The 27891-nt window shown below is 38.5% G+C and overlaps 1 protein-coding gene across 2 annotated transcripts; it reads left to right on the top strand.

Annotated features, from left to right (window-relative positions):
• Positions 1 to 26541, top strand: LOC121433442 (membrane protein FAM174A-like). Of its 2 annotated transcripts, XM_041631860.1 has the most exons (3): positions 4 to 637; positions 17034 to 17168; positions 25958 to 26541. In XM_041631860.1, the coding sequence occupies exons 1-3, from the start codon at positions 201 to 203 to the stop codon at positions 25959 to 25961; spliced, it is 576 nt and encodes a 191-aa protein (XP_041487794.1). In that variant the 5' UTR covers positions 4 to 200; the 3' UTR covers positions 25962 to 26541. The 2 variants fall into 2 exon arrangements, with proteins under 2 accessions (XP_041487795.1, XP_041487794.1); XM_041631861.1 differs by lacking the exon at positions 25958 to 26541 and having other exon boundaries at positions 1 to 637; positions 17034 to 17172.
• Positions 26542 to 27891: the final 1350 nt, after the last annotated feature.

The raw sequence follows: 27891 nt of genomic DNA, 5'->3' as shown, positions 1-27891 counted from the left end.
AGCAGCAGTGGCTGCGGAGATGTACGAACTTCCGGTTGTCCCGGCGAGCTCTCGTCGCCGCCAAAGCCGCCGCCGCCGTCTCTTTCACCCGCCACCCGCCGTGCGGGCTCTCGGCCGGTTCCGGTGCGCCCATGGTCGGCGCTGCGGACCGGGAGGCTGGCCCGGCGGCTGCGGCGTGCTGAGAGGGCGGCGTGGGGACGATGCGGGCCCCGCGCGGCTGCTCCCGGCCTGGCCACCTTCTGGCTCCGGCCTTCTTCCTGCTGGTGCTGTCCGCGCTGAACGGGTTCGGGGCGGCGCTGTCCACGGCGGCCAGGGCGGCGCCAGGATCCGGGCCTCCCGAGTCCGGGCCGCGCACACAGTCCCCGCTGCCTCCCGGCCCCACCGCTGTCCAGCCCCGGGGCCAAGCTCAGGGTGAAGCCGCCGGCCCTCGAGGCGCGGAGGGCCGCAATGGCAGCAGCCCCGGAGTGGGGCCTGAGGCGGATGGCCTCGGAGGGAAGGCCGCGGAAGGCTCGGCCGGTGGCAGCTTGGCTGCTGTGAGCCCCAACCCTGGCGAGAAGCCCATGACCCAGCGGGCCCTGACCGTGTTGGTGGTGGTGAGCGGCGCTGTGCTGGTGTACTTCGTGGTCAGGACCGTCAGGTGAGGCATAGCCTCGATCCCCACTCCTCTCCCCCGACACACACACACACACATTCACACACACATGCACTGTGGCCTAGAGCCCGCGGACAGGTGACCTGCCCCATGAAGCTGGGCGGATGTTTGAGATCCGGGTTTGACTCCCTTCCCTGCCTCCAGTGTCAGAGACCTGAATTCCAGACCATCCGGTTGACTGTCTTAATGGCCCTTTCTACCTTACCTCTGTAACACAAGCTGACGCCTTTCATTTATAAATCAGTAACCCATCTCCAGCATCTCGTTCCCCCAGGCTTGCCCCTGCCATAAAAGACACCCTTACCTTGACGTGGAAGAACTCCCATCCCCCCGGAATTTTGATTGCACAGCTGTGCAGTTCTCTTACCGCTCTGCAGTTGGTGCGGCTAACTTGTCGACGGGTTGCCTGTTAAGAGTGCGCTCCTGTGTGTGAGTCAGGGTTCCACTAACAGTAGTTCAAAAGTGCCCGGTGCGCGTTTCACTTTTATAAAACTTAGATGTCCCTCCTTGCTAGTTGTATTTCTTAGTTGGTGCCCTGAATCTTCCCCTAAGTTGCACTCGGTTAATTGGGTACTGCATCTCTGGAAAGGTGTCAGACAGAGCAAGACCCCCATCAGAAAGGGCCATCCAAGAGAACAGCTGAGGAGAAGCTAATGGCGCAGATGGTATTTTGTGATATTTGCACTGGTTTATTGCTTTCCAAATTAGTGCACACTTTCCCCATCATTACACACTATTATTATTTAATATATGTTGTTAAATTGTCAAAACAAAATTTCGTTTTTAGAGAAGTGTTTGTGAATGGAAAACCGACCTGACTTGATTAAAAAGTGTTTGACTAAAAAGCTACGATGCTTTTGGCGATGTCATCCAAGGAATATTATTGAACTTGTTTTTATGACACATCTTAATATTTGGTTGCAGTGTTTAAAACTATTCGCCATATAATATATTATCTTGACGCGTATAAACTACAAAATATTTACTGGGAAGGTTTGAAATTCTACACTGAAGCTGATATTAAGGAAATACCTCTTGTCAAGCTTTGTTGTTGTATGTATAAAAATGAAGAAAAATCAGAAAAGGGTAATGAATTGCTCCCTTATCCTCCAAGTTGATATGTATTTGAGGCTGGATTTTCTTTGTAGCCACTAACCAAATATTACAAATGATTGGATGCAGAAGCAGATTTAAAAATCTAGTGCTTTTCTTTCCTGTTTTTGTTTTGTATATTCAGTTTAGGCCAAATGTTAGATTTTGAAGAAAAACATTGTACCACTCTTTTTTCTATTTTTAGTTTTATGAACCGTTAACATTCTAAAACATTTAAATCAATATTTAATTTTTCTCAGTTTTTACTGGCAATTTAGATATTGTTGTGCGTAATCTACATGTATAGCTCCCTAAAGCCTATAATAACTATTAAGAATGGAAAGTAGTTCAAAACATTTGAAAAACCCCTTGTAGAAGCAATGTTATTGAACTGAAAACCGTTGATTTAAAAAGTTCAGAAAATCCACAGCCACTCTTGGTCACTGGGAAGTTAGACAATGTTGAAAAGGTATTAAAAGCTTGTGACTACCAAAGTGAGATTGTTTGATGTTAAGAAATATTAAAGAAAAATGAACTTATTTTTCGTTATATAATGTTGTTTAATATTGTGTGTAATTCCTGTAAGGTACATAGAAAATGTGATAGAATGATAATTTGCTTGTTGCGTTTTCTCTTCCTTGTCATTCCACCTTATTTCATTTATAATCTTACCTGCACATGTTTACTGCCTTTGCTTTTCTATGTTTATTTCTGTTAAACTTGAGAGGACTCAGCCTTTTCCGGTTCTATTAGATGATTCAATAACATGTGTTATGAGAACAGCCAAATTCACAACTGAGACTGATCAAAACTGCGTGGCAGCATTTAACACATGGTGTAGTCCAAGTTCTAAATTTAGTTGGTTGCCTTGCATCCAAGGCTTGATTGGTGCTGACGGAATCAGGGGATCTCCAGAACTCATATTCTTTACTTCCGACTATGCTTTTCATCCTAATTATGGTGGTTGCTCATTTTGGCTCCCTTTCCAAAATATGTGTGACAGCAAACCCGAGTTGGCTTGCTTATGCCAAGGGAGAATACTCGCAGATCATTTGTTTAACTGATGATACTGGGTGAAACTGAATATTTTAATTGTAAAATTTTATTGTATTAAACTTTATGCGACTTCAAAAATGTTTATTCAACATAATTCAGCATTGCAAATATTTGGATAGAAATAACTTACACTGGCAGCCTAGAAATATTCCAAACAACGACTTTCTTTCTGTAGAGGAACTTGGATACATTACAGGAGTGCTGTAGAGGCAAAGTAGACTTCACAGGATGTATACAGCCTCTCTGTGAAAGTGCTCTTGCCTGTCTTATTCTTTACCCTGTGCCTATTACTGAACTTTGTAGCACTGTGCACAGCAAATAAAGCACACTGCTGCTTTGTGAATGAGCTTTAACTCCTTCTTTATGTTGCTGAGTAGGTAAGTGGTGAGAATTAGAAACTTAAAGGATAATTGCTACTTGCTGATAGAACAGAGAAATAATGAAGATCTCAATTACTACTAGGATTTCCTTCTTTTCTATAGGACATTCTTTCTATACTAAGATGTATAAGGCTAGAAGCTACAATGGTCTTTAGCTTGTCACTTATATTTTAAATAAACGCTGATTGGCCAGTAGTGAGGCAGGAAGTATAGGTGGGGTGACTAGTCAGGAGGTAGAGGTGGGACAATGAGAATTCTGGAAAGAGAGAAGTTTAAGTCCTTAGTCGTGATCCAGACACAGAGCAAGCAAGATGTCACTGCCTTCGCCAAAAAAAAAAGAGGTACCAAGCCACATGGCTAACATAGACAAGAATAATGGGCCAATTTAAGATTTAAAATTAATTAATAGGAAGCCTGAAATACTAGGCCAATCAGTTTATAACTGATGTAGACCTCTGTATGATTCCTTTGGGACTGAACGACTGAAGACCAGGTGGGACAGAAACCTCTGTTCACAGCCAGAAAACAATCAGAGAGAGTTTTTACAATTTTAACCGTTGTATGTTGATTATGTAAAAAATAGTTCCTATTATAAATTCATGATTAATTATTCTTACCTTAAAGCAGAGGATTTTTTGCCGCCCTCCCCCCATGATGTGTGCGTGTGTGTGTGTGTGTGTGTGTGTGTGTTTTATTCAGTGTAATGCTTAACTTGTCCTTTTTTTTTTTTTGAAGACAAGGTTTCTCTGTAGTAACTTGTCCTTCTTTAGGAAGGTCCTTGACTTCTCCAGTCTCAGAACTCTGAAACAGGGATAAAGAGCTCTTTGAAGTGGTGGCGATGAGTACCAAATTTAGCCTTGATAGTCTTCATTTAGCCAGTCAGTATTTATTCAGCTGTCCTACACTGGGCAATCGCAGTGTCGTTTTGAGATAAATCAACATTATTGTCCCCGTGGTACCGCCAGCCTAGAGGAGCACAGGGACATTTATCAAACAGTTACACAGATAATTAACAGTCCCTCCAAAGGCGCACTCAAGTACCCTCTCCTCAGTGTGTCCTCCTTGCTAGTGATCCTTCTTCACTTTCCATCCTGGCTTCTTTGGATGACAAGAACCATGTGTATGTACAATTATTGTACAACAATTAAAAGTATAATTCTAATATTATGTATGTGTCTTATTAATACTAAGTGTTTAGAAACTACATAGCATTAGTTTAGTTTAACCAGAACCTGTATTCTAAGCATAAAGTGGAACTTTTTTCAAAGAATCTTGCTTTGTAACTAAAACACTCCTTTTGAGATCATTATCTACCATGCATATAAACTAATTAATATCAATATTAATTGATGTATATCATATATAATGTCACATAATTTGAGTATATTTTCTAATTCTTGCAAAAAATCTTCAAAGTAGCTGATGTTCATCTGAAGGTAGTTGAGGCTGAACGAGGTCAAGGGTTTGTCTGGAGCACATCTGTAGGACCTGCCCAAATCCAAGTCCACCTGAACCTAACATGGCCAGTGACTGTGTTGTCTGCTTTAACAAATACCCCTTATTCAAGGTGATGCTGTACGTGAAGATGGCCTGTTCATTTCTGGGAAAATGAAATGGGTAGCCATTCTTTGTAAAATATGATTTTTGGTGAACGTAACTTTCTAAGATTTTACAAATTGAAAAAGTAAGACAACCTTAATATTTGCTGATACTTATTACTGTTCTAAACTTTAAAATAGTGTAGTGCTATGTCAGTCCTACATCCCACCCTTCAAAGATTTTCTTGATTTGCTATATATAGTCAGAGAGTGGAAGTATTTTAAAGTAACTACTACTGCTAGACATTGCCTTGTCTGCTTTACTTTTTCTTTTCCTTCCTTCTTTCGTTCCCTCCTTCCTTCCCTTCTTTCTTCTCTTCTTTCTTCTTTCTTTCTTTTGAGATAGAGTCTCACCATCTGACCTTAGGTGGCCTATTTCTTGCTATGTAGAACAAGATAGCCTTAAACTCAGAAACATCCCTGCCTCTTTGCCAGAGTGCTGAAATTAAAGCTATGTGCTACCGTGTCCAGCTTGCTATCTGGTTTCTTAAGAGTTAGAGTTACTGAATGATTTTCACTACCAATTATAAAATTATGTCATTGATGAAAGTTCAGCTTAGACAGTGACAGAGACAGAAAGTTTGTAAAGCTGTTTCCATCCCTTAGTCACTGCCATTAACTTAATAAGTATTGCTGAGTGCCTGTCAGTTCCAGGTCTTGTGATAAGAACTAGCAGCGCATAAGGTTGGAAATGTGCACAATTTTAAAGAATCTGTTTATTTGTTCAGATGTCCTTTGAAAGTCTCATTTGTGCTCTGGTTTGTCATCACTTAGACAAGAAATATATATTGAATATATAATATAGAGAGAGATGAAAGTGCTTTGAAATAGAATTAGCAAGTATGACTCCTCAAGGAATTGTAGTTTTTGAGAGATGAAGCTTTCCCAAATGTTTATGCATACTGTGAATAATACAGTGTGTAATATATAAGCTGTGTGGCCTACTCTCCTGATGTCAAATAGGACCAGTGATGGTGATATTAGTGATATAGCCTGTCGGTCATCAGTGTGGAATGAAACACTGGAGAAAGCTAAGGAAAACTAGGGAAGGATGGATATTTTACTTAACACTCTTCATATAGGAAGGAGCACAGTGCTTGCACCTGAATACTTAGTAAAGTAAGTAGACGTGAGCTGTAAATACTCTACGAGGGAAAATCAGAGTTATTTCATTGAGCATTTCAGCAGAAGTATCCTCTCTCAGCCTTCTCTCTCTACAAAACATGCACAAAGAAAAGCTGACCAAGTGCTAGCATTTACTAGAGTTTTGTGTTATCAAGAAGTCAAAGGGAAGAAAGGAGACACAACAGATTGAGGATTTGAGGAGCAGGCAGGGATCAGTGAAGACTAAGACAAGAAGGATACAAGACTAGCACTGCACAGAGGTCTCTGCATCTATATTGCGGGAATACAACTTTTTGTTGGTTTTTGTTTTTTGTTTGTTTGCTTGCAATGCTTCTTTGCTTTCGTCCTTCAGCTCGGGAATTAATTGCTCATGGAAATATAAGTTTACTTGTTGCCAATGATGATAGCAATCCTAATGGCCATTTTACCAGATGGTGATTTTTGTGGGGGAGATCATACCAATAAGGATATATGGAAGTACTACAAGGAAGGTGAAATTCGTAGTCCTCAGAAACAGTTGGTGCTCATCTTTATCTTTGCTTTAGGTTTAGGGAGGACTATTATTTTATGTTTTATGTTACTGTTTTATAACCTAGCAATTTAAAGCTCCAATCTTTGGAATTGGCTCCAAAACATTGTATGATTTGACCAGTTAGCATAGGAGATAATGTAGCAGGACAGAGTCCAGCCCAGCACTCTGGGCTATTCAGATACACACCCCTCATAGTCATAATTCTATAGAGAGGGTCCATTCTGAACAGTTACCGTACAGTAATGGGCTATTTTGTGTTAATCTTCCTATGCTGGTTTCTTTTCTGTTGTCCTAGCCCAGGTCTATTTCAGTGTGGCCTGTTGGGAAGTCAGCCTTCTTTCACGTGTGACTTTGATGGTGCGCTCACAGTCCATCTCAGGCTTGTGAATCAGGCAAGCAAACTGTTTCTACCTGCAAAGATTAGTCAAGGACTTACATATGTGTGGTACGGGTTCTGCCAGGTCACGGCCGTTTTGGTGATGATGGTGGTTATTGTTGTTTTTTTTTTTCTCTTCTTAAGCATCATCTGTAAATCTCTCTCTTTTCTCCTATAATTTAAGCATAAGCCGTACTTTTGAGAGTTTCTTTTTTTTCAAGGCAATATTTTATTTTTATGTAGCCCAGGCTGGCCTCAAATTCCTTACATAGCTGGGGCTGACCTTGCTCACCTGATTGTCTCCATCTCCTGAGTACAGAACTTACAGTTGTGTACTACAGTGCTAAATATTTTCAGCATTTCATTTCTTTTTTCAGTTGATTTTATTATTGTTGATGAGTTGTGTTTGTGTGTGTGTGTGTGTTTGTGTATGAGAGAGAGAGAGAGAGAGAGAGAGAGAGAGAGAGAGAGAGATGCAGTCTCATGTGGACCATGGCACACAAGAGGAGTTCAAAGGATAAATTTCAGGAATTATTTCTGTCTTCCTATGATAGGATCTGGGACAGGATTCAGGTTGTCAGGATTTTAAGGGAAGTATTTTTATTCATTAAGGCATCCTGCTCTCTCTGAGTATTTTTAATGCAATCTTTTCACCTGTCTTTCCATACATGCTAAAACTGCTGCATTTAGTCAATATTTTTCTGTGTATAGCTGAAAAGGGAAGACATTTTAATCTTTCTTAATGTTAATTCCAGGACTGTGTTTCCCTATCATCTTAACACAAGGGAAATTGATATTCCCTATGATGTCCTTTGGTTTTATCCACCCAAGACCCTGCTCTGTAACTTTAAGAATGGAGAGTGGGAGGAGCATTGCCTTAAGCATCAGCATGTATGTACTGCATTTGTGTGTATGACACATTATTCGGGAACTATTTGAAGGAAGGCTGCAAGTGTGGACTATATTAAAACATAGCCAAGCAAGTTTATGAGCCACTTTTGAATTTATGTAAGTTAGTTCATGGTAAATTTGAGTGACTGTTAAACTTCTCAATTTGCTCTGCTTGTTGGGATCTCAAAGATAACACGTTCTGTTTCTCCTCAAGAAGCCAGCTGTCCAGTCGAGGAGTCTCACTGCTGATTAGGGTACTAAGTCGAAGTCAGAAGAGTTTAGGAATGAAAGATCAACCTCAGTGTTGGAGGAAACTGCCCTGGGATCTTACAGAGGCCATTTGAAAAGGCACTCACTGTAGTTAGCATTGACTGTTGTTAGCACTCCAGTGTTTGTCTGTAATTAACATGTGTCCTCTTCAGGTCCAACCCAGTCTGCTCTCAGCTGACCTTTACAGACAAGTATTTGGGTTACTGTTAGCAATCATGATTTTGCACATAGATGTCAGGGACCACCCCCACCCCTTAGCATGCAGGGAGATGGTTCATATGAGGTGGGATGAAACTCCGGTCAGTGTTGTCTTCTCAGGCACTGGGTCAAAACTTCCAGAGTCTGGTGCTGTGTTCTATTCTTCTTACACATGTAGACACAATAAAATGTTGGGAAAAGGTTTCCATGTAACAATTATCACAACAAAGCTTTAGACATAGCTACATAAATACTCCCTAGTAAAGTCGCAAAGCATCTATGACCGTTGCAATAAGACTGAGTTCTATTGGCCAGATAAACAGAGCTAAGGAGGACTTAAGGAGGAAGCAATTGTATAAGCATAAGAATGGAGTCTATTGGTGAGGATGCAAAGAACTCTTTCATAAGGATGCATTCTAGTCACTGATTGTCCAAGCTCAGGATCAGAGCCTACACAATGCTCAGGATATTGGAGGGTTTCGGGTGGAGGCTGGTTCCTAATAGAATAGCAAATTGAGAAGGAACATTTGAAGGTATGAGAAAGCACAGAATCTGAGAAAACAGGAAGAAGTACCTAACACTCACATGGTAGGAATAACAGGGGTAAGGCAGCAAGTGCTTTTGTTCTGAAATATCCCCATTTGTCTATGGCCATAGTACCCTGCACATGCACGATCTCATCTGTTACATCTTGTCCCCACATACTTAACCTCTTTCCATAGCTTGGCTTCTAACCACACCACTCTCAGACATCTTTACAGAGGACAGTTTATAAATACTTTGCCTTCCTTCTGTGTACTCCCTCTGTTCTCTGTGAGCAGTGGATACAGCAGTTTATACTTTGGCTTCTGACGCACCACTTCTCAATTTTTCTTTTCTTTCTATTTATAGTGTCTTGTTTTTTTTTAAAATGTGTTTCCTTCTTGATAAAATTTATTTTATGCTTTTGGTTTGTTGGTTTGTTTATGTTCCTTTGAGGCAGGGTTACATGTGGTTCAGGCTGGTATCTAATTCAAAATATCTCCGAGGCAAGCTTTGAACTCCTGTTCCTCCTGATTCCACCTTTGGAGAGTTCTGATCTAGGCAGCTATGGACCACCGAACCTTTTTCCTGTTTTGATCACCATTCTTTTGCCTCGGAGAGCAGGTCTGTGAGTTCTAATGTCCCTTTCCAGATAATAGAATATGAGTATTTGCAATGGGATAGTCTTACCTCTGCTAATATATTTCAGTGACATGTGAATCATTCCCTTAACCCTTTGCATCTTATTATCCGTGCTGCTCAATGATCCATCCCAGATTTGCTTTTAAATTGCCATTTCAACCCTATTAACAGTGTTGTGAGTTATAAGCTACCCTATTCAGCTAGCTTCTTACTAGATAGAGGATATAGTCTTGCAAATTTCAAATTTGAAACCATCTTTCTGTTTTTGAGACAGTGTCTTCCTACTGTTAGGAATATTTCTAAAGGGGAGCCTCTCTGCTGGTGCAAAGAACTCCAATCAAACCAAATTAGACCAAATCAAAAATGCCCAGGTTTATTGAATGCAGCACTCTTGGGGGTCAGGAGCATGGTGGGGGGAAGACACAGAGGGAGAGCACATGCAAAACCTGAAACCATGTGTTCCTTTTTCTGGCGCGAGCCTAAATAGCCTGTGGAAATGGTCCTGACCCTGGGGAGGGGTCAGCATTTGGTTTCCTGGAGATGGAGCCTGGCCCAAAGCAACTCCTGGGAGGGGGAGGGAGGTTGACGTGGAGCTTTTCACTCCATTGGTGCCCCATTGAAACCCCAAGGATGAATGTCAGAGGCTGGGGTGATGACACCAACCTAACATTACATTTCAGACTCTTTGGACATAGGAGTGTCAGAGGGCTGAGGTCGCACTTTCAATCAAACATCCCAGAGTCCTTGGATATAGGGTATCAGCTCAAGTCTGGCTACTTCCTGTGGGCACGGTGCGATATGGGAGAGGGGAGAGCTGGGAGTTAGTGTGCTCACACTCAGTGAGAGGCGTGGCAGGAGCAGCATCCAGTTTGCTGTCCTCCTGGATTCCTCAGGCAGCTGCTCTTTGAGGGAGATGAGAAAGCAGGTGGCTAGGAGAAAAAATATTGTTATTATTGGCTCTATGAAATGGGGCTAGCTATGGGATGAGGCAAAATAACAGATAAAACCAGATTTTAGTTGGCAGGTGTCCTTAATCCAGTAGAGTTGGTACCAATGGTGAAGTCCCAGCAGCTGGTGCAGGTGTTGGCATGTCTGGAGAGTGCTTTATAACTTGGTCCTGGCCCAGGCAGCAGGAGTGACCTGTAAAATATGCTTGAAATTGGCTGGGGTTAGCATAGCAGAACTTTTTCCTGGAACCTGTAAGAGAACCGGAACAATTTACATCTTGGTGTCATAGCAAAAGGCTATTGCTTTAGGTTAAGACAATTAAAGGAATTGGGAAACCTTGATTTTCTTAAAAAATACACCTGAAACCTGTTAGTCCAAGACTATGTAGCCTGTTAAAGAGGGACACTTGTCTGTATTTTAGCTGGAAACTTCATTAAATGTCATGGACGAAGTAATAAGTTAACAGTACCCAAGTTATTAAATGCCATTAGGCAGATCTGGGAGGGATAAATGAGCAAAAATGAGACTTTTTTATTTTGTATTTTATTTTATTTTATTTTATTTTGCTACACAGGCAATCCCAGATCTTCTCTTTAGTACTTGGAGAACACCAGACATAGAAGCAGTGCTTGCCGTTAGCTCCTGAGTATGAAAGACCCAAAGATTAGTGACAATTCTGCCTCAGCTCATGAGTTTGTGAGTGACAAGCATGCAGCACTATGCCCAGTTTTCACCATCATATTTTTGCCTGCCTAGAATCTTAAGCTGAATAGTTTCCACTAGGTGACTGCAATCACATTCATAATTCCTCAGGCTAGGAACTAGACCCGCCTCTGGCTTGTTTACCATTTGCATCCAGTTATTTAGTTTCGGTTTACAAATGCCCCTTATGTGAAAAAGCCATGTATTTATTAGGGTTTCATAAATTTGTTTGCATAGATGCTGTCCTCATTTCTTTACCTACTCTAAATATGCCTTTTCAGTTTATCTTCCATCCTGAACAAATTGTCCCCCTTCTAAACCGTAACTGTTCTGTGTGCATGTGTGTTTATAGCTCTGGTGTGGCTCTCCTCTCTAGTCTGCTGATGTGCAGCTAGAATGAATGCAGATTAAATGAAGTGTGATTACATCATTAATTACATCACTGGTAGCAATAGAATCAGGACAGAGAAAATTTTACTATTACAAAACCAAAAAAAAAAAGAAGAAAGAAAGAAAGAATGTAGTTTGATAGTGCTGGACAAAGGGTTGGCTAAGGGAAAAGGGGAGATTGTGGAAATCTGAAAGGATAATCGTAATACTAGTCAGATTTCAAGAGAATATGTCTGGTAGTCCTGGTTTTTAGATCAGACTTTAAGACTGGTTGGGAAACAATTGCATGCTACAATTTTGGAATGGAGGTCAGAAAAATTACCAGTACTCGCATCTTCAATTCCCAGGACTAAACGAGGCTAGACGTGCAGGGGAAATTAGTAGACTACTAAAGTTGATAGAGTATGCTTTCATTAGACATGATGGAGGTGATATAGAAAAGAATCTCAGTTCTTTCTTAGGAATACACTCAGTAGGATCTTAGCATTATGGCATCCATGGAAAACATGGATAGCCCTATTTTCATTTTTAAACACATTGATTTATTTTTAAGACAGCATCTTCCCTGTCACAGGTTTGCTTTGTAGCTTGGAATGCCCTTGAAATTCTGACCCTCCTTCCTCCACTTCCTAGTGGTGAAGGTGAGTGCTGAAAGTGTTGCTGTGCATCACTACCTCAGATTTCATGTGGTGCTGGGGATGGACCCAAGAGCTTTGTTAATGGGAGGCAAGCAGCCTTCTAGCTGAAGCTAGAATCCTACAATATGACCTACTCTCCGTAGAAAGCATGGTTGTCTGGCTAAGTCTCCAGCTGCCTCAGGTTTAAGTCCAATCTCAACAGTCATGACAGGACCATGGTTCTTAGGCCTTTTCTTAGTCAGTGCCTGAGTATAGCAGAGCATGAACATTCTGACAAACAGCAGACTCCTTAAGTAGCTGGCCTTTGCTTATGGGCATAGTATTGACCAGTCAAGACTAAGTGGCCCTCTGTCTCCATGCCTAGCCTTTCTTCCTTAGTTGTCAGAGGGTACCAAACTCTCGGAAGGGGCTCTGTGTGTTGTACAGTTCACTCTTGTCCCTCATATGTTTTTGCCATGTCAGTGTTAGCATTCTGTATTAATTTGTGGCAGTTCTAACAGATTAATACAGAATGCAAATACTGACATGGGAAAACATATGAGAGAATATATTGACTCAGTTACAGAGGCTGGAAACTCGAAAGTGTTAGTATTGACATGATTGGTTCATTCTAAATGTTGTGAAGGAGGATCTCATTCAGCCCTTTCCATTTACTAATAACTGTCTTATTTTCATACAACCCTATGGGAGCCTTGGAGAGGAAAGCGGTGGTCTGAATAAGAATGGCCTCCATAGGCTCATAGATTTGAGTGCTTGTTTCCTTGTTGGTGGTCTGTTAGGAAGGACTAAGAGGTCTGACCTTGTTGGAAGAAGTGTGCCAGTAAATGATGTACTTTTGAGGTTTCAAAAGCCCCACCTGGCCCATTGTCTTTGCTCTGCCTGTTGATCAGGATGCAAGCTCTCAGCGACTGCTCCAGCTTCATTGCTGTCTACATCCTGCTCTGATGTAATGGATTTCCCTCTAAAATTGTAAGCACGCCCCAGTTAAATGTTTTCTTCTATAATAGTTGCCTTGGTCATGATGTCCTCTTCACAGCAATAGAACAATAGCTAAGACAGTCTCCCATCCATTTAACACACACACACACACACACACACACACACACACACGAGAGCACCTTTGTTACCTGGTCCAACTTGAGTTTCTCTGTAAGGATCATAATATCAAAATAAAGCCACATTCTGCATTTCTTATAGTTATCTCATCTCCTCAACTCTAACTCAAGTTTAAAATTTGGAAGACGTTGTTCAGTCTACATGTCATAATCATTATTTGTGTCTGTTTCTAGAAGAATTTCAACTGAAAACTGGCGTATTTGGTTTGATGAGGTGAAATGAGAGCTGCCCAATTAGTCAAAGTTTTGATTATGTAGCACATACAGTTCTGAATTCATGAAGAAAGCTGTAAAGAATTAACATTGTGGCTCACTAATGTTATTTGCTTATATTACTATTACCAAAAGTGCTTCAGATTAATTCTTGTTCACAAATTGCTTCATTAATTCTTGGTTATTTTTATGGTAAAGAAAGTAACGATAAAAAGTTTTATTTGTGAAATATATAAGTATATAAATAATTAGGTGTATATTTATATATTGAAATCTACTCTGTTTTCTGTCTAAGCACATAGCTGATTCATAAGTACGTGTGTGTGCATGTGACTGATTTATATATCCCTCGGTCTAGTTAGGATGTATTATGAAACAAAGAAATTCTAATGGCTCTATTATTTTATACTTAATACATTCCTTGCCCATATTCCATTAAAAGGAAATGAAAAGATCCAAATTTATGTATCAAATGAGGTGTTCACACTTTTGTAGAGTAGTAAAGTGACATGGAATTTTATTTTGTTGTGTTTATTTTATGTGGCATCTAACATTTTTACATAAAATTTTATCATGCTTACTTTAGTACTTTTATTTTCATTCTATAAATAACTGATGCATATTATTGAAACAGAAAGTTCTGACTGAGCTGAATATGTTTAATGAAACATTAAGGAATCTGCATCTATGTTAAGACAGCCACTTGAATCACTTATGCTGTGATTAAATATAGCTGAATATAGATTACTGCTTCACTCTCTCCTGCCATTTCAGGATTCTGTACTTTTCTATTGTTTTAGATAATATTTCTAATTTTATGAGAAACCAACAAAATATACATTCATGTTGCAGTATGTGTTTGTTATGCCTAATTGAAAAGTGTGCATATTAATAACCAGGTATATGGCTATTAACAGTTATATGTATGAGAGTAAAGACTAAATGTAGTAGATTTTAAACTCTCCTTTACGTTTTGATTGAAAAATAATGTAAACTGGATAGTAAAAAATAAAATAGATTTTTACCTTAAATTTTTGTTTATTGAAATGAATATTTTGTACTTAGCATTTTAAGTAGTTCATTGGATCATCACAATTTTTTTAAAAATTTTGTTGGTTTTTGTTTTCTTTGAGAAATACCACTACATATAGCAGTTTTATATAGGAGTTGATATTTTTATGAAATGTAGCTGTCATGACCATGTAGCCATCACTGCATATCACTAGAATAAGGAAAGACGTTTTGAGAGAAATAGCATTTCAAGTTGTTCTATTAATATAAGGCTTTTAAATTTTGTTTAATCATTTTATGAGTTAATACATATACTAAATGGGAAATTTATTTTAATCAAGATGTACCTCAAATTTTAATGTTTAGTACTTAACTATCCTGTCTCTATTTATGAAATGGGTTCTTGTTTTCAAGAGAGTTCTGACAGGTAATATTTAGATATGTCACTTAATAAATCTTCAGTGTAAACGATTGTGAGAATATGCCTAGAGAATACATACACTGGAACAAATGACAACATGCAGGCAGGTGTTTATCTCACACCCTGGAATGGGATATAATGTTAGACGGATACATTTTTCTGTTGGCTAAAGATTAAGAAATCATTCATTCGTGATGACTTTTGTTCTAGATAAAGGGTTAGCTGAGGTTAATCCAGGCTACTAACATGTTATCCGCTGGACGTACATGACCTGAGAGAAGTTAGTTTATAACTCAAGATAACTTCACATGACATCAAGTTCCTCATTGACCGAAACTCATTGACCAGCAAGTCATGTGATTTAGAAAACCCCTTGAAAGACTTGCCAAAGAGGAGAGGCTCCATTAGAACTGTCAGTGTCCACAGATTGTACTATGGAAGGCTTGACGCAGCGTGGACTCTTTCAAATCACAGGACAGCATGGGAAACATCACAGATATTTGAGGGGCATTTTAATCACCAGTCATTAAGGGGAAAGGGAACGGAACAGTAGTAGACTACTCTCCTTAACTTTATCCTCTTCTTTCCAAAGTAATGTTTTTAATTTTTCTGTCAAGTGCTTTAATAAGTCTAAATTTAACCTTGGTAAACAAGCTAAATTCCATCTGTGAGCAAGTTTTTGCAAAGTCCTAGATACAAGAATTTTTTAAACAGTTATAAACAAAACAAAATACTAAGACAAAGATGTGACAGAAATCCTATTGGACCATAAAACCTAAATGACAGGAAAAATGTAGGATTCTCTTCTAGGATATGTTTGAATGCTTGCAGGCATACATGTAAATTTATATGTTGATTTATACATGCTCTGTAAATTTGTTAGTTTAAGCTTGCAATTTCTTACTATAAAATGCTTCTTTATACTTCACTCTGTCCTGTTCTTCCTAGTTAAACTACTGGGTTTTATAATGGTTAAATATGTGATGTTAAATCCTGTACTGAAACCAATTTCTTAGTCCATCACCTTTAGTTAGATATAAAGATAAGTCAAGAATGACTTTAAGAAATTTTATTTTTCTCCATAGTTATGTCTTATAAGTTTTGATTGCTGAGAATAGATTATTTTATAATCAAAAGCTAATATATTGTTTATTGGTTAATACAATTCAAACATTGATTTAATATATGTTTATGTAAATGTATGGGCACTTTGTCTTTCTGGGTTCTCAGAGTTCCTTTTGAAGACGCTCCTATTACTCTCCATTGGTGCTGAAGTGAATATTCTAAATATCAATTAACATTATTATCTTAAGCTGAGTAAATTAGTGTTTAAGTAAAGGAAGTTTCATTTGTGGTCACTTGCTGAAATATTTTGTTTCTAATCTCCAAAAAGTTCCTGTGGAGGAACTACATACTATGACTACCACAAGCTTTTGCGTTGGAATCGACTTGGGCATTGAATACAAGTTCATAGTTTCAGATCAGTGAGTCAGAAATCACCAGCTTAGTGACTCCTGGTCTCTACTCCTGACATTTTGGTTTAATTAGGGCCCTAGTATGATCATTTTAAAAATCCCAGGTGATTCTGATGGGTAGTCCAGGTTCTGAACCATTAATCTAAATTTGAGTGTGTGTCTAGAACCTTCTGTTATCTAAATCTAACTTCTTCATGCTTAATTGTGTCTATCAATAAGAATGCATCACGGACTTGAGGTAAAGGCTAAAGGTGAAGGCTTCAGGAAATTTTAATATCTGGTGTAAGGCTTAGGAATTATCTTTTGGGACTGGACAGAGGGCTCAGCAGTTAAAGCATTGCTGCTCTTCCACGGGACCTTGAGTTCAGTTCCCAGCACCTACATGGGACATCTCTGAACGAGCAGTAACTAAAGCTGCAAGGCTGTGACATCCTCATCCTTCTGGCCTACGTGGGTATCCACACGAGTTTCATTCACTCACATATCCATAAATAGAAATAATATGTGATCTCTCAACTTCAGTTAACAGAGGGTGAAAAGAGTAGAGAGTGTGCTAGACAGGAGCAATGTTGCCATATAGATATATCAGAATAGGTTTATTTAATGAACTACCTATGACTTTTGGTGCTAAATTGATTGTCTTCATACTCCTGATAGTAATCATTTTTTACTGAGTGTGTGCTTGGGAGGAAACTTGAACTAATTTCTTTAATTTACAACTACATTTGAGGTGATGATTAGGCTATATTAAAATAATTTTATTAATTTATTTGTTCTTTTTAATAGGATGAGAAGAAGAAACCGCAAAACTAGGAAATATGGAGTTTTGGACACTAACATAGAAAACATGGAATTGACACCTTTAGAACAAGATGATGAGGATGATGACAACACATTATTTGATGCCAATCATCCTCGAAGGTAAGTTGGTACTGTAGTTAAATAGTGATGCATATCTTTGCTCAGAAAACTGACGTATGATTTTTTACAGTCTTAATTTAGCAAATGTTATTGGTTTGTGTTTAATGATGTCCTTTTTCCTGCCTAAACCCCCAATCTCATTCACATGCCTTTGCTGAAATGCATATAACCCATAGTATACATTCCCTAAAATGAGCCACCTTTTGCAAATTTCTTTGCAGTATTTGGGGCTTGAAATTTTTCATTCTTGCGGTATTCATTATTTTTGCATATGTTTGTTTTATGTTTGTGTTTGAGAAGTATTTAGTAAGCTTGCTTTTATTTATATATTCCTAAATGGTTTTGTTGTTTGATTTATTTGTTTTGCAAATAGTACTTCCAGACAGAACTCTAAGACTTCAGGTTTTGTCACCTCATGTAGCTGTGATGGCTGTGGTCACATGACATGCCAGGATCTTTCCTAAGGGATTTGGTATGATTAATACCAGTGCAAATAGAATGAGAAGAGGCATCAAGGGTTACAGCATGTGGGCAAAATATGCTAAGAGAAAGGGGGATTTTTTGTGAAGGAAAGTTAGAGTCTAGAATCATGTAAATCTGAGAGCACAGAACTCATTCATTTACTTGATTAAATTTATTTAATCAGGGGTCATACTTGTGTGTAGTGCATTCTTCCTAACCTCACCCCCTTCCTTGTTGCTCTCTCTCCTGGGGACCCCCAACCATCCTTTCCCCACATTTATGCCTTTTCGTTTTGGTTCCGATGTGCTGAGTTTAATCTGGACTTTGTGTGAACACAGGTATACAATAACCCATTGAGCGTGGTGGTCTCGCAGTTAGGTCCATAACTCAGAAGAATGACTGTGCCTTCATGAGAATTGTTCAGGAGCCAGTAGCTCATCGGGGAGGACTGTGGCCCCAGTTCACCATTGGCTATTGACAGGCCCAGTGTTAGACATGCTTGGTGCAGATGACTCAAGCCGCTCTTTGCAGTGGCTGTGTCGTGCCCTGAAGGCAGCAATTCATAGTCCTTTTCTGTATCTTCCACATGTTGCATTCTTTCCACTCAGTCTTATGAAATGTTTTCTGAGCCTTCTGGGGTAGTTTAAGTGTTCTGCTTAGGGCATACCATGACTGCATTCACTGCTGTTCATTGAAAGAAATATATCTGTAATTACAGATAAGAGTGACATTTGCATATTGGTATAAACAGGTGTATAGAATGCAATTTGGTTCCATGTCAATTTATTAAAGCAACAGTAATGAATCCCCAATTAGGCCCCATGTTCCTTAGTTTCTAGCTTTGTGGGTTTTCTGTTTGTTTGTTTGTTTGTTTGTTTTAGTGTGTTTGTAATATCAGGCGTGTATTCCTCTCTGGAGAGGCCAGTCTAAAAGCTGTTGGCTGTCCTGGGGACGCTCGTGTCACTATTGCACTGCTGGGCATATCCCTCAGGTTCCCGTTGTTCTTAGGGTTCATGCTGGGTGACTTTATATTCATGTAGAATTGAATAGCTCAGTTTTTGTTACCTCTGTTTCAATCCCAAGGCTTCTCTGTTCTTAGGATGGAGATATTCTACATGGCTGAATAGCATCACTCCCAGAAGCTATTATTTATTAAATATAATTCTCAGTGCCAGATATGGGATACTTCTTTACCAGTTGGTGGTAGAGAGACCCAGCAGCAGCCTTTATAGGACCCTGCAGTCCTATGAAAACTATCACGGAGAAAAACATGGCTCAGTTCTAACTTGATTTCATTTTGTCATGCATCTGAATGCCTATTGTCTTCATCTGGTTCTGATGAGCAAACAAGAGGAATGTCAAAAGCCAGTAGTTTGGTGGGTAAGACTGGCTTTATTGGTTTTCTCTTTTTGAAGTGTGGGTCAACTAAATTTGTTAGCTTGCATTTAAAAGTCTATGTATGTAATATGTACTTGTCTTTATATTAGAATTAAAAGAAAATAAAATGAAGTAGCATTGAGAACAATGACTTACTGAGTAAATACAAGATGATCTCATCTAGAACTCCATGTGAAAGTGTTAAGTAAAACAATGGCATTAGAATTCAATTTACTTTTCAAAATTATTATTATTATAATTTGCAATGACCATAATTTTATTTAAGCATGCTAGGTACTTATGAGATGTCTGCTATATACATTCATAGAAAAGAATGACATAAAATGAAATTAACAGTTCATGATTGCCTCCAAAGAAGAAGTCGATTTGAATATCAACTCATCTGTCTATAAGAGGCTGTAGAATGAATGTGAGACATCCTCCGTACACTCATGTTTCAATACTTGCTTTCAGCTGGTACCATTGTTGTCTCCAGCTTGTAAAACCATTAGCCAATAGAGACTTGCTAAAGAAAATAGGATACTATCAGTAGGACATAACGGTTCAAAAAACGCCCCAGTTCCTGCTCACTTTGTTTCCTGACTGTGGGTACAGTGTGAAGAGCCATCTCATATTCTTTCTACTGCCATCCTAGTTTAACTGTGATGGAATGTGCCCTTCAAAGTGTAAACCAAGCTAAACGCTTGCTCCCATGAAGTTAACTAATACAGGAATTCATCAATGGCAAAATTGCAACAGGCAGAAATAACTACCTAAAATTTAGTTGTTGTGAAGGTGAAGTTTCAGAAACAAAAGAAAGAAACTCATGAAACTACCACATATAATCATATAACATCAAGTTTGTAACCTAAAAAATAAATTCCTAGATAACCAATTGGTGTATTGGTGTACACTCTGCAGAAGAAGGTCATCTCTCCTGCTCCTAGCATTTCTTACTTTCCAGTAGTTCTTTGCATAGGGTTGAGGCTACCTGGACTTTTCTCTGTTCAGTTTGTCATGTTCTCTTGGGTCATTTATGTTCAGGTCACATTTGGGTGACCATGTTAGTGAGACTTTATGGGTATATCTTCTAATATCACTAGGAGATACAATCTCATAGCAAATTTCCTGGTCCTCTTGCTCCTGGAATCATTTCACTATGGCAATTTTCCTTGAGCCTCAGGTAGGGAAGTGTTTTGTAGGTGTATCCCTTGGGACTGGGCTCAACCACTCATTTTGATGATTGCTCTAGGATTTGAAGGAGGCGAGAGTAGGAAGAAAGGTGAGTTAAATCCTGCAAATGTAAGAGTGATTTGTGCTATTTAAGGGTTTCAGAGACTGTCAAGCAGACTTAGGAATTACCTTTTCTAGACAAAGGAGAGAGAGTTAGTGATAATAAAGGTGGTGTAGTGTTTAGAGATAAAGTAGTGAAGTCATCTTGAAATTTTAGATCACAGTAGGTATTAAATATAGCCCAGCTATACATGGGGAGCACACTCAAACCGTATGAAACTGTAGAAGTTTCTATCAAGGATGAAGCCAGTTTTATTGTGAGGAAGTACGGATGATTTGCATTATCCCAGTGATCAGAGCAAACTGGATGGTGGTGGCGCACACCTTTAATCCCCGCATTTGGGAGGCAATCCATTCACCTTTTGAAAGTACGATTCCTGAAGTAGACGAGTTGAGAAATGTAGCATTCCCCTTCCTGTTTCAGTTGTTAGAAAGAGAGAGCTGCATTTCAGTGGTAGCGACTGCTACTGGTGTAGCAGTCGATGGAGCAGGCTTTGCTGGAGGCTGGTGACTGCAGCTTGTGCTGTGCTGCGCTGATTATGTTCGTCACATACGATGCCATAAAGAGGAAATAAAAGCTAGCCATCAAAGAACGGACATAAAACTGTTAAAGTTTGGAGTTTGTCACACTATAAAAAGGATGACTGGGCCATTTCTGGTCTTTTTTTCCCTTAGAACTATTGAAAATGTGATAGAAGATAGAATTATAAAATCCTACCTAAGACCTGAGCTATAGCTCCATGGTGGCGTGCTTTGCAAGAGGGGAAAAAGACCCAGAGCAGGTTCCTGTTGTTAGCTTAGGTGGATCCATCCAAACCTCACAATTATTTAAGAAGCCTCTTTAGCAACATAGAGTCTCAAGGGGGAAGGCTAACCTGAGTAAACCTACCAAGCATAACTTAAGGTAGGTATTTTCATGAGTTTTTTTTTAATCATTTAGCCAGTTTAGAATCTATGCAAATAAATATTCTAAGTACATGGATAAGACAGACAAATGAGTATTATTCAAAATTAAGTCATATCTCTGCTACCATAACTTTGCAAACAAGGTCTATTTTTTACTTTTAATCCTTTTATAATTCTTCATTCAAATTTGTATATGCTGTTTTGCTCTTTAATTTTTATTTTGTAAGATTATAATTGTATCATTTCCCTTTTCCCTGTCCTGCCTCCAAATTTTCCCATACTCCACACCTTACTCTCTTTCAAATTTATGGCTTTTTAAATGTATCGTTATAACATACATATATGTTTATATGTATGCACACACATGTACACATACATACACACTCCTAAATAAATAAGTACAACCTGCTCAGCCTATATAATGTTACTTATCTATGTTTTCAGGGCTGACCATTTGGTATTGGATAACCAATTGATGGGCTCGTCCCCGGGTAATACTATTTCTTCCCCTGTAGTTTCTTTGTATAGGTTTGAGGCCTTGTGGTCTTTCCCCTTGAGTTTGGCATTCCTGTTGATGTTGTCTGTGTTTACCTCATCTTAAGCAGTTGTGTTGTTAAGAATTTGTGGATGAAACTTTTGACATTTCTAGGAAATACAACAATCTGACAACAAACTTCTTAATCCTCTGACTCTTACAACCTTTGCACTTCTTCAGCAGAAATCCAGAGTTGTCGATACCAGTTCACCTGTCAGTTCCATTGGATGAATCTACAGCGCCTTTATCTATCTGTCTTATCTGTAGGTAGGTAGGTAGGCAAGCAGACAGACAGACAGATGTATAAGTGCAATATAGATAGGCTAGTCTTTAACTTGTGGTGATCTTCCTCCCTAAACCTCCCAAATGCTGAGATTGTAGGTGTGAGCTTTTATTACATGTCTCACTTTTATTACTGTCGTGTATAATAAAACTTAGCAGTGAGTCTACATTCTGTTGGCAGAAATAATACTCAAATTTAGTAGGTAGAAAGTATCTCAGTAATCAATGCAGCTGTCCCTAGGTGGGAACAATTCACTCTGATTGGGAACTGTAGCAGGAGTGGCTGAGATGGCAACTGGTCTCAGGTGTACTGGAAGAAGAGTTAGCAAAATGCTCTCTAAAGTAGTTTGGTTGACTCTCATTTGAAAGAGGAGCATTGGAGCTGAGAGAATTTAAATAACTTTAGACACCCCATCCTGTGACAATCTCTTTCCATTTGTTTAATATTCATTGATTTATACCTATAAACGTAACATTTTGTCTCTTATGTCATGCTAAGGCCCTCCATTGCTGTTAGTTTTCCAGAAGTGCATTCATAAGTTAGGAGTCTGAGACCTGTGGCTTGTTCTCTTTCCTGCTTCGTGAAGAACATTCGTGTTCTGCGGTAGCAGTTGTAGTAATTAGCTCTGGTCCTATCTTACTTCTATGGTGTAAGTACTTTAAAATTTTGCTTTATTGCCAGGAAACAAATCATTTCTAGAGAGGGAGGGGAGTTTTCTTCCTCACAGTTTTAAAGTTAGTTTTGGGTGCTGTTTCTAAAGAGTATTCCTGTCATAGTATCTCATCCTATTGTTTAGGGACTATAAATGCAGGAAAAGTCAGGTTTTCAATGATGGGTGGAGTTTTTTCTTCCTTTGGGCAGAAAAACTCAGGAAAACAGGCAGCCCTATTATCACTAAAAATACTTTTTTAAAAAAAATTGAGATTGCATTTTCTTCTGTGTCAATATTCTACTTTAGTGTTGGACACTTAAAACAACTCTATAGTTCAAACAACAAATAGAAATAATATGTTAGTAGTGTTAAGTTTAACTTCTATCAAAAGTAAAAATATAATAATACATGCTAGAAGACAACTCTAAAATTAAGGAGATGGAATATAAAAGCTAATACTAATGTCATTTTAATGCCATGCTAGTAATTTGTGTCAAATATGTCATTTTAAAGCCCCAAATTTGCTTCCTTACTATTTTCACTCTGCTACTGTAGTTTAATACTGTATGTGTGCATTATAATTTGTACCTGGAGATACCAAGTCATAAAATGCTTCCTAGCTGTTTGTATCAGCTTGTCAGAATCAGAAAACAGATTTGGTAAGTTTTGACATGTGCAATAATTAGCAGGACCTTATCGGGCTAGCGCTACAGATGGGTGACTGAAAAGTGCTGTGACGTGTATTAAGCAGTTAGATGTGGTGGGTTGACATGGTTCTTGAGCGTCACTTCTCGCTAAGGGAATGGCTTAGACCAGTCTCCTGAGGCCGGACTCTTCTCCCTGGCCACATCACTGTCACGTAAAGGAGACTGACTGCATCACTAAGGTTTTGGCGCTGCTTTCCACTCTGGAGCCTTTGCCTCTTCACATTGTGAAGACTACTTCTAGAAATCAACACTAACCTTCCCTTGCAAATTATAGTTTGTTCAATTAAATGTTTCTTTTAGAACTTCAGCAACCAACTGGCCAAAAAGGTGTTTTAGAAAAGAGGCTTTAAGTCAAGATCGCCTTCATCTTCTGAGTGACGACCAAGCTGTGTGGGTTCTTTTGCAAGTACAGCTGTCTTACAAAGTAGAAAAGCGGGATTTTTATCTTAACTAATTTATTAATTGATCACTATCTTCCCAGCTTTCCAAAACTAAATAAAATTTCTGACCCAGAAAATAAAGCTAGGGGATCAGGAATTTGCAATCATCTTTAGCTATATGAGACATAATAATAATAATAATAATAATAATAACGGGAATTTGCAAGCATTTTTAGCTATATGAGACATGATTATGATGGTGATGATGATGATCTTAAAGGGCATTATTTGTGACAGTTAATATAAACCTAGAACTAAGCATGGTAGATAATGCTATAATTGTAGAATTTGGGATACTGAGGCAAGAAGATTTCTGGAACTACAAAGTAAGATCCTGTCTGAAAAAAAAATAAGATTAAATTCTTTAATATATTTTAGGTGATTAAACAACAAAAAGAAATGCTTTAAATTTTTAATGCTGTTCTGCACACGACACATGCAGACCAGTTTATTGCATAACTGTTTTGAGTGTACTGCAAATCATGAAAGCATTGACTGCTTTGCTTAATAAAAGAGTCTACCTATCTTTTGTCTATTTCAAATTGTTGTAAGTTCTGCAGAGACTTAAACTGTTACTTAATCTAAAGCTCTGTTGCTTTTAGGCTGACCACTAAAATATCTAAACAAGGTGCCATTTTAACTCTGGCAATGCAATGTTAATTCATGCAAGTAGCAAGTATTTTTCCTACCAAGTGCTTTTGCATTTTCATATTCTTGGAATAATTTGGCAGCTTGTGATTGCAGTTGTACTTCTTGGTATGTGATAGATTTTTATCATCACAGAAATTATTGAACTTCGCTTATCTAGGATATTATTCCATCTCACAGTATGGCTCCCTTAATAGGACAGGGTGTGCTAGCAGTCCTGTCTTCGGTGGTTACAGTCTGTCCAGTTTCCAGTTTCAGTGTCTGTCTCTGCCGTAACTTAATAGGCATAGTTCTCACTACCCAGCATTCCGAGACTGTGCCGTGCCCTCTTGACTGGCCTGCCTGTCCGCCTTTTATACCATCTCGATTCTTTCTTCAGGAAGAGGAACTCGGGTATTTTTCTTAAATATTCCTAATGTCCTCCTGGTTTTCCTGAGAAAGGGCAGCTGAGTTAAGGATAGCAGTTGAGAATGGCATATTGATGCAGTGATATGTGAGTTGTAGTTATTTTTAAAACATGCACATGATAGCCAGATAAGTTCATGTGGGAGAGGAAGAAAGTGTGTGTCAAGGGGAGCTGAAAGTTCCAGCCAAGGTTTGATGTTATATAAATGTGCATTTGTTCTCAGGCTTTGTGGATGTGGAATATTCTGGAGTTAAATTAAGAAGTTCATATAAAAACAAAAGGAAAACTCTAAGATAGAGTTCTCAGACCACGCCATGCTTTGGAATAAATGAGTGACACTGTTAGATTTGTGTCCTAGATGACCCCAGTGCTTTGTAAGTTACTCGCTACTAGAGTTAAGAGCTGAGGTGCAGTGCTTTGATCTGCTTTGTATGATTCAGTGAGGAGTGAGTAAGAATAAAGATTCATATCGCTATATATATATATAAAAGAAAAATAACTAGACATCCCAATGTATGAGATTATTGAAAAATGTGTCTTTTCTTTGTTTGTTCACTTGTCTGAAATGTAATAACTATGTAGCCCAAACTAGCCATGAATTTAAGGCAATCCTCCATACCCACCAAAACTGTCTTTTTGTGATTTTTTTGTTACCATACTACAAATATCTAAATTATTTTTTCCCTTGAATGTGATTTCAGACTTAGGCTTTTGATTGCATTTCAGAAGCTGAGAAGATTAAAGAGCTGTATTCATAGAAATTGTAAAACAAACCATTGTATTGCCTTAAGTCAGTTGAAATCATTTGTTAATGTTTTGTGAGGAAACTTTATTGTGAATATAGACATGGTTTTATGACTCAGAATATTATATATATAATTATTTTGAATAGCTAAAATTACAGTTCAAAGGATAATATTTGAAGTGGATAATAATGACAGTGTTACCCAGTCATGGTGACTTATAATAAAGATTTATTTTTTTAGCTTTAAATTATTCCCCTCAAAACTCCTGAATATTTAGAGGTGTTTAGAATTTATACAAAAGTGTAATTTATATATTTATTTATTCGTTTTACAGATGAGAATGTGCCTTTCATGAGAAGACTTCAAATTTCTACTGAAGAACAGTTTCTATGTCTAAGGAATAAGAAGCCACTCTATGGAGGGGAGGGGAATTTAAGTTGCAGACATTATGACAACCTTTAATTTGTTGTTACCGCAATAAATATTGTATCATTTTGTTATATCTTTGTATATTTGGAACTGCTCTATTAATGGGCTCCATGCTGTTAGGGACAAACAGTACTGTACTAGATTTTGCATTTGAAAATTATTTTAAAATGGTGTTTTCTGAAGCGCTTTTGTTCCTTTTACCATATTATTGTAACCTGTTACTAATCAGTTATTGTTAATTATCTTGTTAGCATCATAATTTAAAGAACTATAAGCCACAACTAACTGGTATGAAAAAATAATTAAAATTCTTCTTTACTAAAAATTTCTCATTTTTATGGGGAAAGAAAGCCAAATTTGTTATGTTGTTTTTGAGTTTTTAAATAGTAGTAAATGTCTGTGCTATTGTATGCAAAAGAATGAATGTAATTTAAAATTATTTAAGTGGTACAGACAGAATGTGTTTACAAAATAAACACTCCATTGTTATATAGTAACTTGTGTGTTTTTATATTATCTCTATATACTGAGTCCAAAATGTAATTTTGGACACTAGCTTGGTGTCTCACATCTATAATTCTTGCATAAAGCAGATTTCTTTTGAGTTTGAGTCCAAGAATAAATGTGGCAAAGACTGAATATCTTCTTAGAGGTGAGATATTTTGGAAATCTATGAATGTCAAAGGCATTTGTAGTTTAGTATGAGAAAGTGAATTACAAATAAGATTTCTTGTCAGAGATGAAGAGATTGAAATATTCCATCTGTAGACTTTTAATCTGTAGTGATTAGCTTCATTATCACACAGCAAATCTAATCTCACCCAGATCTGGTTTTACACATTTTAAATTTTAGAAGAAGACTTACAGAGAAGTCATGGGTCCTGAATGCCATTGCTTGCTAGCATTAATGAGGTCATTCAGATGTGTGACAGAATGGGATAGTTGCCAGTCATACGATTTATTTTTAATTTATCAGCTATACTTTATGGTCCCTAGTTCTGTTCTGTATCATATTTTCTCTGTAGCAAAGCTAATCAGGAAATCTCCCTCAGTTGGTAAACTTAGCTATTTTATAGGCTATTGCTTCATGATGAATTGATTTCAGTTCTACCGTGCTTGTATTGACCTTAGAGTTACTCCCATTCAACAAGCCCACAATAGATACTCCTCTAACAAAGAGGAAATGTTCAAAAGAAGAATGGTTTTATATTTGAATATAAACCAGGCCTGTAATATTTTAAATAAAACTGAAAACTTACATGCTACAACGTCTTCTTGTTGTAATGGAAAAATTAAAAATGCTACAGGATCCCCAACAGCAGTAGGCAGCAGAAATGCTGTAGGTCCCCAAGTGGTGGTAGTGGGCCATGTGGCGGCAGGCAGCAGGCCCTGAGAGCAACCAGTCCCAGGCAGAGATGGATGCTCATCCCCAGCAGTGGCTGGTTCCATGCAGGGAGACACGTGGTGGATGGGCAAGAGACAGAGACATGGATAGGCACAAAATGCAGAATGAGGTTGAATATTTATTCAGGGGGGTTATGAAGGGGAGAGAAGGGGGAGAGAGAGGAGAGGAAGACAGGGGGAAAGCAGAGAAGTGGGGAGAGAGGCAGAAGGGAAAAGAGAGCAAACTCAGGCGGGAAGCTGAAGATCAGCCTGCCTCAGCAGATGAGGGAGTGGGCGTGGCTTGTCTCTTAAAGAGACACAACAATCATTACACTTACCACCACATCCTCTCTTCCAATGATAAACTTTTGTTGGCTGTCCTGGAATACTTCCTGTGGTGACAGCAGACTGTGGCTGTGGCTGTGGTTCTCTGGATTGTCACCTTGACTGTGATGC

The sequence above is a fragment of the Microtus oregoni genome, unplaced genomic scaffold (genome assembly GCF_018167655.1).
Source record: "Microtus oregoni isolate MIOR12 unplaced genomic scaffold, Mior012 000038F_ref0000394, whole genome shotgun sequence".
In the NCBI taxonomy this organism is placed as follows: Eukaryota; Metazoa; Chordata; class Mammalia; order Rodentia; family Cricetidae; genus Microtus; species Microtus oregoni.
Note: the sequence above shows the minus strand (reverse complement) of the source record. Positions and strands in the feature narration are given on the sequence as shown.

Bases quoted from the DNA above. Each gene is read 5' to 3' on its own strand.
- LOC121433442 (XM_041631860.1), top strand. From the start codon at position 201: ATGCGGGCCCCGCGCGGCTGCTCCCGGCCTGGCCACCTTCTGGCTCCG. The intron at 638-17,033 runs GTGAGGCATAGC...TCTTTTTAATAG, and splicing joins TTCGTGGTCAGGACCGTCAG to GATGAGAAGAAGAAACCGCA.